This window comes from Podarcis liolepis, assembly GCF_965112155.1.
Source record: "Podarcis liolepis genome assembly, chromosome: 16".
Taxonomy (NCBI): domain Eukaryota; kingdom Metazoa; phylum Chordata; class Lepidosauria; order Squamata; family Lacertidae; genus Podarcis; species Podarcis liolepis.
Window position 1 is genome coordinate 36,018,912 of NC_139567.1, and position 20,768 is coordinate 36,039,679.

General features: G+C 46.3%; 1 protein-coding gene across 19 annotated transcripts in view; it reads right to left on the reverse strand.

Annotated features, from left to right (window-relative positions):
* RAP1GAP2 (RAP1 GTPase activating protein 2) overlaps positions 1–20,768 on the reverse strand; it is a 200,807-nt gene that overhangs the window by 28,295 nt on the left and 151,744 nt on the right. For 18 of the 19 annotated variants that reach the window (XR_014520035.1, XR_014520036.1, XR_014520037.1 and 15 more), the window contains 8 exons: positions 19,201–19,236; positions 17,809–17,853; positions 13,663–13,695; positions 11,998–12,207; positions 10,902–11,005; positions 7,953–8,031; positions 6,597–6,650; positions 1,474–1,557 (listed from right to left, as the gene is read on the reverse strand). Coding sequence is in view for 14 of the 19 variants with exons in the window: in XM_083479631.1 (XP_083335757.1) it covers positions 1,474–1,557; positions 6,597–6,650; positions 7,953–8,031; positions 10,902–11,005; positions 11,998–12,207; positions 13,663–13,695; positions 17,809–17,853; positions 19,201–19,236 (645 nt within the window). In the remaining 5 variants the exon portion in view is untranslated. Of the gene's footprint in view, positions 1–1,473; positions 1,558–6,596; positions 6,651–7,952; positions 8,032–10,901; positions 11,006–11,997; positions 12,208–13,662; positions 13,696–17,808; positions 17,854–19,200; positions 19,237–20,187; positions 20,312–20,768 lie in introns of those variants that run through there. The other variant, XM_083479627.1, reaches the window with a different exon arrangement.

The window sequence follows — 20,768 nt, forward strand, 5'->3', positions numbered from 1 at the left end:
TCAGTCTCCTCTGCCTATTATTTTTACGGACATTTTTAATGTTTGATGCATTACTGTATTTTAATATTTTGTTGGAAGCCGCCCAGAGTGGCTGGGGAAACCCAGCCAGATGGGCAAGGTATAAATAAATAAATTGTTGTTGTTGTTGTTGTTGTTGTTGTTGTTATTATTATTATTATTATTATTATTATTATTATTATTATTATTATTATTTAGGACATGGGGTGGGCAGGTCCTTCCCAAAAAATATTGGGCCCCCCAAAAGAGTTTGGCCCACTGGTTGGAAGGAACTCCATCAGAAAGTTCTTCCTAATGTTTAGTTAGAATTCCCTTTCTTATAATTTTAATCGTTCAAGTCCTACCCTCTGGAGCAGCAGAAAACAAGCTTACGCCATCTTCAGATATTAGAAGATGGCTATCCTATCCTCTCTCAGTCTTCTCTTGTCCAGGCTAAACATACCCAGCTCCCTCAGTCAGTCCCCATAAGGCTTGGTTTCCTGGACCCTTGATCATCTTGGTTGCCTAGAAATCTAAATGCCTAGATCATCTCAGTACCTAGAAATGCAGCACGTTCCTGGAACCCAGAGCAGGTGTGGTACAGCAGATAAAGGAAAGTGCTATCTAATAGGAAGCTTCTTGGTTTAAATCTTATCTCTGCTATAGACACGCCCGTTGGCAAGCATGCCTCTCTTTCTCAGCCTCTAGTCTGCAGGAGGGGGATATTCATAGCGAAGTACCTTCCAGGGTTCTTATTTGTTCATTTGTATTCTGCCCTTCTCCCAGTGCAGTACCTGAAGGCAGCTCACAGCACAAACTAAAACAGATGCAACTATTACACAGCTTAGCTGTGTAGAACTCAGTTGGTTAGAGTGTGGCACTGACAACACCAAGGTTGCAGGTTTGATCCCTATATGGGACAGCTGCATATTCCTGCATTGCAAGGGGTTGCACTAGATCAGTATTTCCCAGACTTGCATCTCCAGCTGTTTTTGGACTACAGTTCCCATGATCCCTGACTAGCTAGGGATGATGGGAATTGTAGTCCAAATACAGCTGGAGACCCAAGTTTGGAAAATACTGGTCCCTTCCAACTCTACAGTTCCATAATTCTATGAAAACACACACAATAAACATGTATTAAATAATAATAATAGATATCCCTATTAGAAACAGCTCTGAAAACACTTAAAAACAACCCCCCTATAAGCATAGGAAACATTTAATTCCCTTCCCACACCCCAACTACATGCCTTATTTTATTTTATAATATATCTTTATTAATTTTAAATTAATACATTTATGAAAAACAGACGTACATACAAGTAATTTCTGCCTTATTTTAAAGCCAGAAATTTATCAGCTGGGAACTTACAGCTCTGAACATTCAAAAATGGCATCTTATGAATGCAAATGTCACCATCATTCCTTGAACCAGAATAAAACAACTGCTGGCACAACAGCATTGTCACTCACCTGCCTAAGCTTCTGGTAAATCACCCCAAATTTGAACGTGTTGTTGACCTCGTGCTCATCATAGGAGACGATCATCTGAGATGCCTGAAATAGGAGACAGGTCGTTATTTAATTATGTATATATGAAAACCAATAAATACATGACATTCAGTTCCCAAACAGAACCATCAGAAGTACTTGAGGGAGCGTCGATTTCATAGCGGCTACAAGATAGGTAGATATAAATGGCACAGCTTGGTGCATGCTTTGCCTGCAGAATGTCCCGGGTTTGATTTCCAATAAAGTAAAGGTACGTAAAGGGACCCCTGACCATTAGGTCCAGTCGTGGCTGACTCTGGGGTTGCAGCGCTCATCTCGCTTTATTGGCTGAGGGAGCCGGCGTACAGCTTCCGGGTCATGTGGCCAGCATGACTAAGCCACTTCTGGCAAACCAGAGCAGCGCATGGAAGCACCGTTTACCTTCCCGCCAGAGCAGTACCTATTTATCTACTTGCACTTTGACGTGCTTTCGGACTGCTAGGTTGGCAGGAGCTGGGACTGGGCAACGGGAGCTCACCCCATCATGGGGATTTGAACCGCTGACCTTCTGATCGGCAAGTCCTAGGCTCTGTGGTTTAACCCACAGCGCCACCCGCGCCCCTTGATTTCTGATATCTGCTATGAAAACAGGGCTTTGAAGCCTGCAGTGCTACAGAAGTTAAGAACGTAAGATCTAACCAATGGTCCATCTAGTAGTCCAACATCCTGCTTTGTCAGTACCCATTGGGAAACCAGCAAGCAGGACCTGAGTGCGAGAGCACGCTTCTCTCCTATCGTTTCCAGCAACTGGTATTCAGAAGCATTGCTGCCTCCAGATGTGGAGGAAGAGGATAGCCATCATGGCTAATAGGCATCTACAGCCCGCCACTCCATAAATTTGTTCAATTCTCTTTACATCATTGTCTCCTGTGGGAGTGAGTTCCGCAGTTTAACTGGGCACCGAGTACTTTCTTTGGTCTGTCCTGAACCCTCCAACCTTCTCTTTCCCCCGTCTAACCAGCTCTGTCGACCATTCCTCATATGGTGTGGCTTTCAGGCACACTCCCATCGTGGCTGCCCTTCTGGGTCCAGGGTGGCTGTCTACCAGCTCCATCTGGTACACAGGCTGAGACCCTACCTGCCCTTGGACTGTCTCGCCAGAGTGGTGCATGCTCTGGTTATCTCCCGCTTGGACTACTGCAATGCGCTCTATGTGGGGCTACCTTTGAAGGTGACCCGGAAACTGCAACTAATCCAGAACGCGGCAGCTAGACTGGTGACTGGGAGTGGCCGCCGAGACCACATAACACCAGTCCTGAGAGATCTGCATTGGCTCCCAGTACGTTTCCGAGCACAATTCAAAGTGTTGGTGCTGACCTTTAAAGCCCTAAACGGCCTTGGTCCAGTATACAGTGGTACCTCTGTATACAGGTTAAGTACTTAATTTGTTCCGGAGGTCCGTTCTTAACCTGAAACTGCTCTTAACCTGAAGCACCACTTTAGCTAATGGGGCCTCCTGCTGCTGCTGCGCCGCCGGAGCACGATTTCTGTTCTCATCCTGAAGCAAAGTTTTTAACCCGAGGTACTATTTCTGGGTTAGCGGAGTCTGTAACCTGAAACGTATGTAACCAGAGGTACCACTGTATTTGAAGGAGCGTCTCCACCTCCATCGTTCTACCTGGACACTGAGGTCCAGCACCGAGAGCCTTCTGGTGGTTCCCTCAACTGCGAGAAGTCAGGTTACAGGGAACCAGACAGAGGGCCTTCTTGGTAGTGGCACCCTCCCTGTGGAACACCCTCCCATCAGATGTCAAGGAAATAAGCAGCCATATTCTATTTTTAAAAGACATCTGAAGGCAATTAGGGAATTTAGGGAAGTTTTTAAATATTTAATGCTGTATTGTTTTTAACACTCAATTGGGAGCTGCCCATAGTGGCTGGGGAAACAGCCAGATGGGCAGAGTATAAATAAATTATTATTATTATTATTATTATTATTATTATTATTATTATTCCTTGGGAGAGATCAGAAGCCATAGGAAGAGCCAGAAACTATTTTTGATCTGTGTGAAGGGGCCAGCTTTACCTGCCCCATGCCAAAGGCTTGCTTTGACTCTTGTGTCCTTCTGAAAATATCCAACAGCCTTTTTGAAGCACCTGCACTGAGTCAAAATATGCCTTTGCATTTCAGTTTTGTTCCCTCCCCCATCCGAAGGATCCCTTGGGCTCCCTTCTGAGCAACAATCTCCAACCTGCTGAGAGTTTATTTGGTTCAAATTCTCCCCCTCTTGTTTTGAAATTGAGGTCAGAAAACAAGCTGGAAAATGAAATGCAACCCTACTTGTGTATAATTGCAAAGCTTATTCGAGGGCCCAGGGGATGCAAACTCAACTGCTGCCCCCCCCCCCATGACAATTCCGAAGTGCACATTGCAAATTGTTGAAACATAATAAAGAGGTGTTATATAAAAAAGAATCCGATGTTGTTTTTGAGCAGGCAAGAACATGGCATCAGAATTAAGAAAACTACTCGGTCTTCCACTCTGTTTTGATAACCCCACTAACAACTCCATCGCTAAATTAAAATTTGTTGATGTGCAGTGTTGTGTGGGCGGAAGAATAACGTCATGGGATAGAATCGTACGGTGGTATTCAACCAATGTGTCCCACCAGAAGAAGGATTTCAGCTTTTGCAATAGGACCATGCCCTCCCCAGATCTGTTCCAGAGAGTTGGCAAAACCCCTAGACCAGGTTAATTGGGGGGGGGGGGCAGAGGGCAGAAATATTCTGTTCCACAAGCTGAAATCCCAGCCCCCAACTAACATTCCAATTAAGGAGAAGTCCACCACTTTCCATGAGAGGTTTTTAAGCAAAGACTGGAAAGGACACCAGACTGGGTGAGACAAAAACTCTGTCTCTGAAGTGTGCAAGAAAGGAATGGCAGCAAGAGACTGGCTGCATAGCTGTATGTCCTCCACCGCTGGTACTTTGAGGTAGAGTGCCTCTGAACATGGAGGTTTTACTCCTAACCATCAAGGTTAAGAGCAGGGGTGGGGAACCTCCCATCAGCTGACCAAACATGGCACACCAAAGGGGTTCAATTGGGCCCACAAGAACATCTTCCTCAAACCACCCACCCATTTCTGATGTCAGGGTGAAATTCTGGTTGTGTGCATCTGTTCCCAGAAGGAAGGACACACAGCCAAAGCAGCAGGATTAAAGAGATGAGTGTGTGTGGAGGGAGTAAATTCTGGTCATTCTGGCTTCACACACCTGTTTTCAGCAGGGAACAAAGATGCGCTCCCAAAGCAGCAGAATTTAAACTCCACTCATCATAGAATCATAGAATCATAGAATCATAGAATCATAGAGTTGGAAAAGACCACAAGGGCCATCGAGTCCAACCCCCTGCCAAGCAGGAAACACCATCAGAGCACTCCTGACATATGGTTGTCAAGCCTCTGCTTAAAGACCTCCAAAGTAGGAGACTCCACCACACTCCTTGGCAGCAAATTCCACTGTCGAACAGCTCTTACTGTCAGGAAGTTCTTCCTAATGTTTAGGTGGAATCTTCCTTCTTGTAGTTTGGCTCCATTGCTCCGTGTCCGCTTCTCTGGAGCAGCAGAAAACAACCTTTCTCCCTCCTCTATGTGACATCCTTTTATATATTTGAACATGGCTATCATATCACCCCTTAACCTCCTCTTCTCCAGGCTAAACATGCCCAGCTCCCTTAGCCGTTCCTCATAAGGCATCGTTTCCAGGCCTTTGACCATTTTGGTTGCCCTCCTCTGGACACGTTCCAGTTTGTCAGTGTCCTTCTTGAATTGTGGTGCCCAGAACTGGACACAGTACTCCAGGTGTGGTCTGACCAGAGCAGAATACAGTGGCACTATTACTTCCCTTGATCTAGATGCTATACTCCTATTGATGCAGCCCAGAATTGCATTGGCTTTTTTAGCTGCCGCATCACACTGTTGGCTCATGTCAAGTTTGTGGTCAACCAAGACTCCTAGATCCTTTTCACATGTACTGCTCTCAAGCCAGGTGTCACCCATCTTGTATTTGTGCCTCTCATTTTTTTTGCCCAAGTGCAATACTTTACATTTCTCCCTGTTAAAATTCATCTTGTTTGTTTTTGCCCAGTTCTCTAATCTGTCAAGGTCGTTTTGAAGTGTGATCCTGTCCTCTGGAGTGTTAGCCACCCCTCCCAGTTTGGTGTCATCTGCAAATTTGATCAGGATGCCCTTGAGTCCATCATCCAAGTCGTTGATAAAGATGTTGAATAAGACCGGGCCCAAGACAGAACCCTGTGGCACCCCACTAGTCACTCTTCTCCAGGATGAAGAGGAACCATTGATGAGCACCCTTTGGGTTCCCTTTGGGGGGGAGTTGATGAGTAGGGGTTAAATCCTGCTCAGTTTGTCAGGATTCCATGCAAGCCTCTTCCTAGTTCAGGAAAGGGTGTGCGTAGAGACCTCTGTAAAAATGAAAGTGGGGACTTCATTTTAGCAACACCTTCTAAGGTGCTTTGAAGTCTCAACTTTGGGACTTCAAAGCACCTTGCACTTGACACCATTGTAATGGCAGACAATTGACAGGATGGCAGCCTCTCTCACCTGTCAGATTTGGTCTTCAAAGCCAATCTTGATCAGAATCTGTTCCATGGAGCCAAAAAGATCTCCACCCCCACCCCCACTCATGGTTAAAAACAACAGAGCCCTGGAGGATCACTCTAGTCCAGTCTAGTTTCTCACAATTTGCTCTCTTGAAATGGCAAAAGTGCTCCCTTAGCATATAACTTCCCTGCCTATTAATGGGGAGCAAATGTGAACCCCACTGAGATGCGTTGTTGGACTCCAACTCCCATCTGCCCCAGCCATCAAGGAGGCTGAGAGTTGTAGTCTAGCAACATTTAGAAGACCACAGGCTCCCTATCCCTAGCTACAAGGAGTCTCCTCTTCCAATCTGAAGGATCGTGGAAACCTATGATCAGGAAGACCGCACATTTCTGAACTCCCATTTTCACATGCACACAAACACTGAGCACACCAGTTCTGAAATAGGCCCTCTCGAGTCCTTGCTTGGCACGTCCTTCATCTCACCTTGGGGTAGAGCACAGGGTTAAACTTCAATCCAGTCACATCATCGCAGAAAGCCTGCCCAGATAGGGAAGAGAAGTGATTGTCAGCAAAGGCCACCAATGAGTAAATGTTTCTTTCAGATAGTTGAAGGCAACTTGAAAGAGGCATTGGGTTTTGCATTGTTTTGAAGGGGAGGAAGAGTACATTGGCTAGGGGTCTCCAACATGGTGCCCTTCTGGCGAGAAGTGAGGTTACAGGGAACCAGGCAGAAGGCCCTCTTGGTAGATATGCCCTCCCTGTGAAATGCCCTCCCATCAGGGATCAAAGCGAGAAACATTTCAAAGAGGCAAATAATTATACAACTTCCCAGTTGAATCCTGACAAGACAGAAGTACTGTTTTGGGGGGACAGGAGGCGGGCAGGTGTGGGGGACTCCCTGGTCCTGAATGGGGTAACTGTGCCCTGAAAGGACCAGGTGCGCAGCCTGGGAGTCATTTTGGACTCACAGCTGTCCATGGAGGCGCAGGTTAATTCTGTGTCCAGGGCGGCTGTTTATCAGCTCCACCTGTATGCAGGCTGAGACCCTACCTGCCCGCAGATTGTCTCACCATAGTGGTGCATGCTCTAGTTATCTCTCACTTGGACTACTGCAATGCGCTCTATGTGGGGCTACTTTTGAAGGTGACCCGGAAACTGCAATTAATCCAGAATGCGGCACCTAGACTGGTGACTGGGAGCGGCCGCCGAGACCACATAACACCGGTCTTGAAAGACCTACATTGGCTCCCAGTACATTTCCGGGCACAATTCAAAGTGTTGGTGCTGACCTTTAAAGCCCTAAACGGCCTTGGCCCAGTATACCTGAAGGAGCGTCTCCACCCCCATCCTTCAGCCCGGACACTGAGATCCAGCGCTGAGGGCCTTCTGGCGGTTCCCTCATTGTGAGAAGTGAGGTTACAGGGAACCAGACAGAGGGCCTTCTCGGTAGTGGCGCCCGCCCTGTAGAACGCCCTCCCATCAGATGTCAAGGAAATAAGCAGCTATCCTATTTTTAAAAGACATCTGAAGGCAACCCTGTTTGGGGAAGTTTTTAATATTTAATGCTGTATTGTTTTTAACACTTGATTGGGAGCCGCCCAGAGTGGCTGGGGAAACTCAACCAGATGGGTGGGGTATAAATTATAAATTATAAAATATTGTTATTATTATTGACGTCTGAAGATAGCACTATATTGGGAATTTGATGTTTTGTTTTGTTCTGTTTTTTGTTTTGTTTTCTGTAGGAAGCTACCCAGAGTGTCTGGGGCAAGCCAGTCAGATGGGCAGGGTGTCAGTAATAATCACCACCACCCTCAATATCATTTCAAAGCAACCCACCTTTGCAATCTGTGGGATGCTTGGTAGTTTGCTAAGTCCAGCTAAGGGGATTCTTTCATGCAGCGTTTTTGCTTTGGACCTATGGAAAGCAAAGAGAGAGGGAGAAAGGGAGTAAGTCGGAAATAAGCTGTGATGGTGTACAGATGCCTCTGGGCTTAAAACAGTAACACACATACACAATATCTGCAAAATTCACAATGCAAAACTATACCAGATGTCTGGAAATGAAACCCCACTGAACATTTGGGCAGGGGGAGGGGACTGTTGGCATTGAACGTTACAGTTGTTTAGTCTCCTGATCTTTTTAAAAATTCATGTGTTTGCCTAGGAAATAAGAGGATAAGTCAAATAGGAGCTTGTTTTCCTTGGTTTTGAGAAGGAACGGTGCTAAATATGATTGATACTTTCCAATATCCTTGCAGGGATTTTTATTTTATTTTATTTTACATCTGGTTTCCTAGGGGCTGGCTGCAGATCAAGCAAAATGACGTTCATTACCAAAGTAATCTTGAAAGAACAGACTCAAAATTCAAAGTGTGTGGCTGTGGCGGGGAGGGAGATCTATAGCAGCATGGGTTCTTAGCCTGGCTTTCTGGGTTATCACCATTTCCTTCCTCTCACACAGCAAAGGTTCCCGACTCAAGAGGAGATTGACCACGCAATCTTGGTGCTGGGGGAAACCGAGGATCTTTAGGAGCCAATTCCTCGGGTCTGTGGGGGCTTCGGCCACCACACTAAAACATTTGAGGGAGCTAAAATGATCCTCTTCTTCCTCAGTCCATCAGTCCACAAACAGCAACTACAGGTTATGCTCCTTTAGAGAACTCAAATGAGTGAGCAACCCTTTGCAATATTAGCAGTTGGCGATTAGGACTGGAGGAGCCTGCACCACCAATGAGAAAAGACCTTATCAGTTGCACTTCATCAAGAATACAAAAATCTGTAATTGTGCCCATTTCTGTTCCTTGACATGAGATTCCTGGGTGGCATTTAGGGTTGCCTCTTCTCGTATAGAAAAGGCAGTGGGGGTGGGGGCAGACATGGCCACAAAAATGAATAAAAATGTACAAAGAGGCATGTTGGATCAAGCTGGGACCCTACAGAGCCCAGCCTCCAGCCAGAATATTCACAGGCCAGGATGTAGGGGTGGGGATTTGATTCATTTTCAGTTTAAAGGAAAACCTATCTGTTTTGAACTTTCTGAAACAAGGTGTGAACCAAAATGCGAATTTTGCAGCGGAGTTCTCCAAACAAAATAGGGTGCACAAAAGCGCACACACAAATGTTAATGTGCGCATAACAATGTACATATTAGTGAAGATAACATACTAAAAGGCATTATATTAGGGGAAATTGCTTTGTGTATAGTTGAAGAAATTCTCACCGATGAATTTTCATGAGGATTTTTTATATATATTACATAAAATGCAAGCGGATGTGAAAATGTGGAGGACTGAATTTAAGACTGGAAGCATAAAAAATAAAACACCCAAGAGAGTGAAATGGGTAGATTTGCCCACTCTTAGCTTACAAGTTTCCATTCTGAGGTTGCGGAACCAGAATTGTACAAATACCTGGGCAATAGGCAGTTCCACAACACACAAAGCTTTGCTCATTTTCCGCAGGGAAATCTGCCCTGGAACTAAGACTATAGAAGGTATGGGAAGAACAAGTAGGACCTGCAGCCAAATGACACAGTGCAGAGCGATGCTCTTCAGTGTTCCAGCCAGCCTCTTATACATTACATCCCCTCCAACCCCCAAAAAATGTTGGCTCCCCATCAGCAATCCTAAGCCACTGAGCATGCTCACTGCTCACTGGGCTGTTTGGGGAGGAAGGATATGCCCTTAATTTATCCCCTAACATTAGTATTGGGACGCGGGTGGCGCTGTGGGTAAAACCTCAGTGCCTAGGACTTGCCGATCGTATAGTCGGTGGTTCGAATCCCCGTGGCGGGATGAGCTCCCGTCTTTCGGTCCCAGCTCCTGCCCACCTAGCAGTTCGAAAGCACCCCAAAGTGCAAGTAGATAAATAGGTACCGCTTTATAACGGGAAGGTAAATGGTGTTTCTGTGTGCTGCGCTGGTGCCGGCTCGCCAGAGCAGCTTTGTCACGCTGGCCACGTGACCCGGAAGTGTCTGCAGACAGCGCTGGCTCCCGGCCTCTTAAGTGAGATGAGCGCACAACCCTAGAGTCAGACACGACTGGCCCGTACAGGCAGGGGTACCTTTACCTTTACCTTTAACATTAGTATTAGTATGCAGGATGATATAGAACAATGGGATCATTCAGACTTCCATTTGCTCCACTGCTTTCTTTGGAAAAAACGCACTCTTAGATTGGAGCAAACATCAGCTGGGTTTTCCATGGAATTCATGTTTTCTCCGATTCAGCACTAAAGGTAAAGGTAAAGGAACCCTGGACGGTTAAGTCCAGTCAAAGGCAACTATGGGGTTGTGGTGCTTGTCTCACTTTCAGGCCGAGGGAGCCGGCGTTTGTCCAAAGACAGCTTTCCGGGTCATGTGGCCAGGAGGACTAAACCACTTCTGGAGCAATGGAACACTGTGATGGAAGCCAAAGCACACAGAGACATTGTTTACCCTCTCACCACAGCAGTACCTATTTATCTAATTGCACTGGTGTGCTTTCGAACTGCTATGTTGGCAGGAGCTGGGACTGGGGAACGGGAGCTCACCCCATCGTGGGGATTCGAACCGCCAACCTTCTGATCAGCAAGCCCAAGAGGCTCAGTGGTCTAGACCACAACGCCACTAAAGACATGGGACAAGTAGAAGTGTGTAAGAGCCCGATGTTGAATTAACGAAAGGAACAGGGATGTATGTTTGCCATTAGCATATGAGATGTAGCAGAAATGACTCAAGGAGTTCATGAAACAAAATTTTGGAAATTGGTTTGCTTCAGACACTGACCCCTTTTCCGCTTACTGTACCTGAGTATAATTCTTAGGTATTCAATTCCGTCTGCCTCTTCGCATTTAATAGAAAGGATCAAATTTCCCAGGCTGCTAGCTGTGCAGTAAAAATTTAAATGATCCTAAAAATAGAAGGGAAGTGTTAACAGTGTGAGGAAGAAGCCCAGGGGAAAGCAAGGGTTTTGATCTCACCCCGACTGTTCCCTCAGTGTTGGGTCTTGACGCCTAGAAGGAATCACGGCTGACTCATTGCTATCTTAAGAACATCTCACAAACTTGCCATCCTCTGGGAAACCAAAAAGCAATTATTTACACTTCACTCGTAGGTCTCAATATTTGATCCACGCCACTTGCCACTATAAGCTACAGGAGCTATATCAACAACTCTGAGGGCAGTGTAATAGATGACCAGCACTCATGCAAAATTGTGATGGGGGAAAATCAACACTCAGAACATACCTCCATTTCCCCTCTCCCTGTATTGCACTTCCAAAGAGGTCACAATGGGTGGGAAACCTTAGGCCTGCCAAGCCCTCTCTAACTGGCCCTCTGGACATCTCTCACTGGTCCTTCTTCACACACACAATGTGTTTGCCTGGCTGGAATGTGTCCTTGAGCTCCAAAATTGCCTTTTCCTCGCATGGATGGAGAACAGAGATGTGTCTATGAGCGCATGCAGTACCTAGCCTACCGTACGCTACCCTACTGTGCAATTGGACAATGAGTGCAAAATCTGCATTCTTTGCTCCACCCACTTTTCCCACTGGCCCCACCCACCACTGGCAGCAGGTGAAGATTGCACTGAAGGGGATATAGTCCTTGGGCTGCAAAAGGTACTACCCCACCCCACCCCACTCGAATACATGGACCCTCCTTCAAATGCCCTCCTCCTCCTCCATCATATGCATTTTGCTGGCTATTCATGGCCTCACAAGCCAAAGTGTGGTCATTGTTAATTAATTAACAGCTAACGATTCAACTTCAATCCATTATTATTACCAAACTCATTCATGATCAATACTCATCAGTTGGCTTAGTAGTGATTTCTCTCTTTCTTTAAAAACCTCTGGCGGCCCAAGGGGTCTTAAGGCCACGCTCACAATTCCCCACTGACCTTTCCCAAGAAGTGTTTCCTGTATGCTCTGGCTTCTCCTTTGCACTCCAGCTTGTAGCCATAAGCACTGGGGCTCAGCTGCTCCTCGTCCTCTTCACAGATGCTGCTCTCCGATGAGGTGGGTGTGCTGACGTTCTCGGGGTCTTCGATCCAGTAGCCCCCAAACTGCGGCAGGATGATGACAGGATAAGGGCCGCCTTTTTCTACAATCTGGGGGAAAGATTAAGCAGGCTTCAGATGCAGAGCTGACCACATCAAGCCACGATGATTGACAACTTTGGAGGATTAGAGAAGAGGATTAGACAAATTCATGGAGGATAATGCTCTCAACAGCTACTAGCCATGATGGCTATGTTCTGCAGAGGCATGTTGGCATTCATCTGTCTTGAGAGTCAATGGAGGGAAGGGCAAACCACTGGAGAATCACAGCACCTGCTGTTGCTGCAGAGACCAGTAACTTGTAATGGCTGCCTCCCATGTTGCTTTTGCTGCATTAACAGCAACAACAGTGATCTCTCTGGGGCGCAAGCCTGGGCAGAGTGTATGGAGGTCCTGGGCTGCCCAGATGACAAGGACACCCGCCCCCTGCTGCCCAGCTCAGCCTCGCTGATGTGATCCAAAGGAAAGCAGAGCAATACGTTTGGCACCAGCTTGGCGACCAGAGTTGCTGGAAGGAGGCATGCAAGGTGCCATCCAACCAACTTAGAAAGTCCACTCTGGGTTTGTGTAGGGTTTGCTCCTTAGCCTTTTCTTCTCCCTGCAAGATATCCTGCAAGGCAACAGAGGTTTAGAAGCAGTTTTCCTTCTCTTAGATTGTATACCCAGTATGTTTCCGAGCACAATTCAACGTGTTGGTGCTGACCTTTAAAGCCCTAAATAGCCTTGGCCCTGTGTACCTGAAGGAGCATCTCCACCTCCATCGTTCAGCCCGGACACTGAGGTCCAGCTCCGAGGGCCTTCTGGTGGTTCCCTCCCTGCTAGAAGTGAGGTTACAGGGAACCAGGCAGAGGGCCTTCTCAGTAGTGGCGCCCGCCCTGTGGAATGCCCTCCCATCAGATGTCAACAAAATAAACAACTACCTGGCTTTTAGAAAACATCTGAAGGCAGTCCTGTTTAGGGAAGCTGTTAATGTTTGATATTTTATCGTGTTTTTAATTTTATCATGTTTTTAATATTCTATTGGGAGCCGCCCAGAGTGGCTGGGGAAACCCAGCCAGGTGGGCAGGATATAAATAATAAATTATTATTATTATAATATTATTATTTTTATACCATCCCAGGTTGACAAACCCCACCTGCCCCTGATGTACCTCTGCAGCACATGCAGAAACCACCTTTGTGGTCACTGGACCTAACATTGGTCTCATCCACTCAATCTGCCTGTCTTTGCATGCAGGGGAAGTCCCTAACTCAGTTGCAGGGGTGTGTGGATTGCTGACTCTTTGGAGAGCAATTGCACTAGCATTGGCCCACACTGAATTTCCCTGATGGAAGCATGGTCAGCCAAGGCAATGCTTGTGAACACCCACCCCATAGAATCACAGAACTAGCCCAAACCCCTGCAATTCAGGAATCACAGCTGATTGGCCTTTTATAGTGAGTACATGTGCAGGACGCACATTCGCACAGAAACATGCATGGACTAGCAGGTCTGGCGATACTCACTTCATCAATGCTGGGATACGGGATGTAGTCCTCCTGAAAAACATCCAAAGGAAAGGCGGCCATTAATTCTAACACAATTTGCAATGGGAGAAATATTTGGGCATGGGATATAGACAATGGTTCATGTGTGGCACAAAGAAATTGGACAGAGACTAGTTTTTCCTCTCCCTAGTTTTTCCTCTCCCTAGACACTAGACTTCATGATCATCCGAAGCTGAACGTTGGAGTACAGAGAAAAGAAAGTCCTTATTTCTTGGGCTCCATGATCACTGCAGATGGTGACAGCAGTCACGAAATTAAAGACGCCTGCTTCTTGGGAGAAAAGCAATGACAAACCTAGACAGCATCTTAAAAAGCAGAGACATCACCTTGCCGACAAAGGTCCGTATAGTTAAAGCCATGGTTTCCCCAGTAGTGATGTATGGAAGTGAGAGCTGGACCATAAAGAAGGCTGATGGCCGAAGAATTGATGCTTTTCAATTATGGTGCTGGAGGAGACTCTTGAGAGTCCCATGGACTGCAAGAAGATCAAACCTATCCATTCTTAAGGAAATCAGCTCTGAGTGCTCACTGGAAGGACAGATCCTGAAGCTGAGGCTCCAGTACTTGGGCCACCTCATGAGAAGACTCCCTGGAAAAGACCCTGACACTGGGAAAGATTGAAGGCACAAGGAGAAGGGGATGACAGAGGATGAGATGGTTGGACAGTGTTCTTGAAGCTACCAACATGAGTTTGACCAAACTGAGGGAGGCAGTGGAAGACAGGAGTGTTCTGGCGTGTTCATGGGGTCATGAAGTGTCGGACACGACTAAACAACTAAACAAAAACAACAATTCAGGCAAAGCATAAAGTATGGAATTTGCTCCCACAAGAGGCAGTGATGGCCACCAACTTGGGTGGCTTTTATAAGAGGATTACTCAAATGCATAGGACAATAAGGTGGTAATGGTTGTGTCCTATCTCCATGGTCAAAGACTTCTGAACATCAGTTGCTGGGGATCACAAGCTGTAGAGCACTAACACTCTTATGTTTTGCTTGCTTGCTTCCCATAATAGGCATCTGGTTGGCTGCTGTGAGAAATAGATGCTGGACTAGATGGGCCACTGGCAAAATCCAGCAGGCTCTTCTTACATTCTTAAAGGTGTTTGTGGGGTGTGTGTATTTTGAAGGACTGGTCATAAATTCATCCAGGGTCCTTTTCTTCGAAAATCTTCCTGGCGGCTGAATGCGAGCAAGAACTATTGAATCCATGTTGTTTATCAGCGTGAGCTCTCCAGCATCATATTTCTTACAGGCTCAGCACAGGAAGAGGGCGGGTGAAAAACAGGATTAAGGGCTCTCCCTCCTCATAGGGTTGATCCCTGCATTTTTAATCAGAGCCTCGGTTTTCAATAATACTCAAATCCTTCTGCCTGCGCCATCACTTTTGTTCTGACTTTGAGCATCTGGATTACTGAGGAAAAAACTAATGGATGGCTGAGTTCCATGCAAAAGATCACCGGTGCTCCTTGACGGCAATAAGTCTCTCTCACACACACAGGTGACACACTTTGGCTACTGATATGAACATAGACATACAGGCAGAGACATATTTTGCTGTAAGCTTGCAGTTGGACTCTGTCAAATGCAGAAGGAACAAGATATTCAGGCATTGCTCAGACTGAGAAACCAAGCCTGGAACAGCAGTTAGCCTGTCATTTGTTTACGTATATACTCCTGTGGTTTAAACCACAGAGCCTAGGATTTGCTGATCAGAAGGTCAGTGGTTCTAATCCCCACAACGGGGTGAGCTCCTGTTGTTCGGTCCCAGCTCCTGCCAACCTAGCAGTTCGAAAGCATGTCAAAGTGCAAGTAGATAAATAGGTACCGCTCCAGCGGGAAGGTAAATGGCGTTTCCTTGTGCTGCTCTGGTTCGCCAGAAGCAGCTTAGTCATGCTGGCCACATGACCTGGAAGCTGTACACCAGCTCCCTCGGCCAATAAAGTGAGATGAGCGCCGCAACCCCCGAGTCGGCCACGACTGGACCTAATGGTCAGGGGTCCCTTTACCTTTACCTTTATACTCCTTACATGCCAGAATGGTTACAAGCCTGACACAACTTATAAAATCCATTCATTAATAAAATGCACCATAAAACAATTGAATCAAATCATTAGAACCACACATATTTAAATGTTCAGTAAAACAATCCTATTTTTTTTAAATAAACAAAATAAAACCAACTAACAAGGCAGTTAAAAGAGCAATTAAAAGTTGGATCAAGGTGCTCACCCTAAACAGGGGCATCTTCAAGAGTTGGCGGGATGCCAATACTGATTGGGGATGCTCGTATTTAAGCCAGAAGGACTTTCTGCACTACTGGTACCACAAGGGAACAAAGCTGCGTCATCTCAAATCAATGCACATCAAGCCATGGCAAAACTAGCTTGGTTCTGCTTGCTGATCTTAATGTGTTTACTGGACAGTGGAGGGGAAGTTAGCTTTTCAGGTGATTTGGCCCAGAGTGGTTTAGGGTTTTATATGTAAGTAGCAAGACCTTAAAACTGGCTCAGTGTGTAACAGGCAGCCAGTGAAGATCCCTTATATGCCCAGTAAGGAGGACCGCTCACACCCTGTGCATGGTACATGTGCCATAGAGCCAGCCAGCCCCTAATTGGTTCATTGGGTCACCTGGTTTGGTTGGGGCAATGAGCCCAACACTCTCTCTCAACAGCTACATGGCTGGTGCTGCTGCACATCGAAAAGATCAGGCCAATTAAGTCATCCAGCCTGAAAGCTGGGAGTAAAGACAAGCAAGTCCCTGCCACCACAACCCCCAGTTTAAGGCCCCCTGGCACCATTCACATGAACACTTGTTCTGATCCAACAGGTCTCTTAAGCTCTTAGGGAGCTGAGAGTTTCTAGCTGGGATTACATGGACTAGTCAGACCCCTTGAATGCTGTGGGAGTTTTTGCTTTTGGAAAGCGAGTGTGCAGTTGGTTTTTCTGTTTCCTATTTGTAAATAAACTATATAGCCGAAAAAAGCAAAATAAGAGCTATTGCTTATATTAAAGTTTATGTAACTGAATGTTATCAAATTTACATTTGAATCAATATAGATTTCTTTTAAAATGCAGTACGATAGCTATTATAAATTATACAACGTTATAAAATAAATTTGGTCTCCAGTGTTTACTCGGCCCAAGGAAACTGTTTGTGTCTACTACTCAGAAGTAAGTCTCAGTGAATAAACATGAGGCTTCTTCCAAGGTGTGAATAGCAGGGGTGAGGAACCTCTGGCCCATGGGTCTAATCAGACCCAGCACAGATACAATTTTGGCCCCTGGTGCTGTTTCCCCAGAAGCACGCCCACCTGCCACACTTTGGATGCCATATTTGGGCAGCTAGGGACATGGCTGCCAGCAAGCCTTAAAGTGGGCTTCTGATTGTTCCTTGACAAGGAAGGCTTGCTGTCACCGCTGATCAGCTGATTGACTGGGGAGATGGTTGGAATCGACTGTGCTATGAAATCCCCCATCAGGAACTCCATAGCACCATTGATCCTCACCAAAACGCAGCACCAGTCAGCTCACCAAGGAAGTCAGCACGCCAAAGCACCGTGTGTTCAAATCCTGCTTGGATCAGCTTGGATCCACCTTTACAGCACAGCTTGACCCCAAGCCACGCTACAAAAGAAAAATGAGACACCTGATGTCATGGTGATGTCAGGTGATCAATATGCAGGCAGCACCACCTACCCATTGAAGTGGCCCACAGTGGGGCTAGGACATGGGTAGGCAAACTAAGGCCTGGGGGCTGGATCCGGCCCAATCGCCTTCTAAATCCGGCCCATGGATGGTCCAGAAACCAGTGTGTTTTTACATGAGTAGAATGTGTCGTTTTATTTAAAATGCATCTCTGGGTTATTTGTGGGGAATAGGAATTCATTCATTTCCCCCCAAAAAATATAGTCCAGCCCCACACAAGGGGAAAAAGTTTGCTGACCCCTGGGCTAGGATCTGCCTGTTGGATTTCAGCCTTTGGAGAAACTGAGGAAAACTCAGAAGCGCCTTACATTATGAACCACCTTGTCCAAGCAAAGATATATTCTGTTCCTAGACATTGAAAAAGAGACCCACGTTTGGACCTTGTCCTGAAACTGACCTTATTTCTCTGGCTTCCACTTCTCTGTTCCTCTAATTTTGGCCCCTGTTTGTAGAAAAACATGACATGAAGTTTGTTTAGTTACTTTGGGATACATGCCAGAGGTCTTGGGTGCATGTTCCTGGTTAAAATTTGCAACACAGAACTTCTTACTAGTCTAGTTTATTTGGTCAAATGGGACATTGGCCCACCAAGCTCAGTCTCCCCTCAGCCAGCCCCACTTGCCTGTCTGCTTCCTTACAATCAGCTCAGAAGGTGGTGGCCCTGCCTGTCAACTTCCTCCACCTTAGTCTCAGCCTTGCCCTGGGATAACTCAGAAGAGAGGAGGAAGATGGAGACAACTCTAGAATGAGTTGGCTCTGCCTGCCATTGGCTCTGGTCCCACCTGCTGGTGGGCTCCCTGCCTTCTGCCCCACCAGTCGCCAGTGGGCACCAGCCACCACTGTCATAGAGCCCACAGACACATCTCAGCCCCATTCCACACTTTCAGTATTGGGATGTGGGGCAGTGGCAGAGCTGTAACAAACAGCAGCTGCATCCTCATTGCAAATGGCCCCGGGGGAACAATGGGATGCTGTGATGCAGCTTTTGTTCAAAATTATGGCTGTCTCCGCTGGTCACTGAGAACAGCCATATATCTACTTCAAGTTGGCAAGGATGACCATCATTTCACCAGTCTTCCTCCCCAGGAGCACTTTTGGAGACCATGTCTTAGAAAAGTAGAGTCTATGTATATGCACTTTCTCCCTCCCTCCCTCCCTCCCTCCCTCCCTCCCTCTCTCTCTCTCTCTCTCTCTGCTGGAGGGGGTGTGCAGATCTGGGAGCAGGAGAGAGAAAAGGCTCTAGGGCAGCCTTTCTCAACCTGTGGGTCCCCAGATGTTGTTGGACTACAACTCCCATCACCCCTAGCTAGCATGGCCAGAGCTCAGGGATGATGGGAGTTGTAGTCCAACAACATCTGGGGACCCACAGGTTGAGAACCGCTGCTCTAGGGGGTCAAGTGCCCACAGCCCTCATTCAAAAATCAAAATATGCCCATAGGTCTATAAAGGTTGAGAGCCCCTGGGGTAGCATAACTCCCAGCAGATTTGGTGATCTGCTGGGTCGCTGCTTCCATTTCTTGCAGCCTGATTTATTGGCAAGGCATTTATTTGCAAGCTGAAGAAAGACAGGATGCAATCCTCTGCCACTTCATCTCTATCAGATCAGCCATTGCACACGTGTTTTCAGAAACGTGAGACATATTTCCCAGTCACCAAAGATCACAAACATCTTTGAAGGCCTTTTGCACCCACACCCTGCTCCAAAGTAGCCTGCCACAATTATGTTGAAAACACGCATGCACAGTTGCAAAGAGGAACAAGTTCCGGGCAGAACTGACATGCCACATACCTGCATTTTTTCCAGCATTTCAAAGAACTCTGCAGACTGGGGGAGACAAAGAAAAGAAAGAAAGAAGTGAAGCTAAAAGTCAACACCTTATGACAACTGCAGTCAGATCATTTATTGCACTCACTGCTTCCAATTCAGAGAGATTTGACTAATGAAGCCCTAAATGGCTTGGGACCTTGATGCCAGAAGGAAGATCTCCTCCTCCTGGAATTACCTGAAACTTAAGGTCACCCACAGAGGCAGATCTCTGAGTTTCCTCAGTCTGAAGCTCAGACTGCTGTGAGGGACAGGGGCTTCTTCTGTGGTGGCCCCCTAGCTATTGAATACTCTGCCAGGGAAGCTCGCCTGACACCAGCCTAAGACTTAAGCCTTCTTGCTTAAATCCCTCTGGCCAGTGGTTTTAGTTACTGGATTTGCTGGTAGCGTTTAGCTCCTGAGTTTTCTCTTGCATTTTAGTGTGCATTTACTTTTTTTTGTATTTGGGCTTTACACCGGGTTTGGCTTCTAAGATTCATGCTCGATTTTTACAGGCATTATTCTTAGGTTTTTGATTGCAACACATGATGCCCAGAGAACGTGTTCGTGGGGGGCCTAACAAGTAAATAGACATGCACAGAAAAGTCTAGGTTTTTATATCGATTCTCCATCGTTCATTGATTGCAAACCAAAATCCACTGGAGGGAGCAGCGCCTCTGAACACCATCTGCTGGGAACTGTAGGCGGAGAGAATGCAGCTAAACTTGTGTCCCTCTTGCAGGGTTCCCATTGGTGCATCTGGTTAGCCACTGAGAACAGAGCGCTGGATTCCTGCATTGCAGGGGGTTAGACTAGATGACCCTTGGAGTACCGTCAAACCCTGTGATTCTATGACTAGGTGGCTGATGGCCTCATCCAGGAGAGCTATTCTCATGTTCTTATGATGTTCTAGTGTAAAATGTCAGCCACTGCTATAAACCCAGAAATCCCCACTTCATTCTGCTGGTTCACCTCAGCTTATAGCTTGATGACTCTGTGAGAACTTGCCCGTTTGAAAACCCTTTTTTGTTTCCGTCAACACAGGATGAGCTCAAAACACTGGATGGTGAGGAAACCCTTATTGATATAACATATTGACACCCACTTTTCTTCATTAGAGGTCCAGGCAGTTTTCAAAACAGTAAAATGCAGTTTTTTTAAAAAAAGCTGTATATAGAAGGAAGTAGCCAGCAATAAAAGACAGCAATAAAACAATTTAAAAGGAACTGAAGTTTTAAAAAACATAACCCAATGAAATATAATAAAAGGTGCCATGAAAAAACAGAGTCAGAAGGGTTATATACAATTATAGCTGAGCCAAATGTTCTTAGAAGACCTTTTTTTCTCAGAAAATGTCAGCTCCTTTGTTTCTTTGTAGGATTATATCGCTTTGAAGCATTATACCAAAATATTCACCGGCATTTTGGGAAGCCGTTACCCTCTCTCCCCCAACACACTCAGCTGTGGAATAACCCTAGGTCTGGGGCATTCTTTTAATTGCAATGTAATGTCCAGGGTTGCAGTAGGGCTGGGGCAGTGGAGGCAGGGCCCAG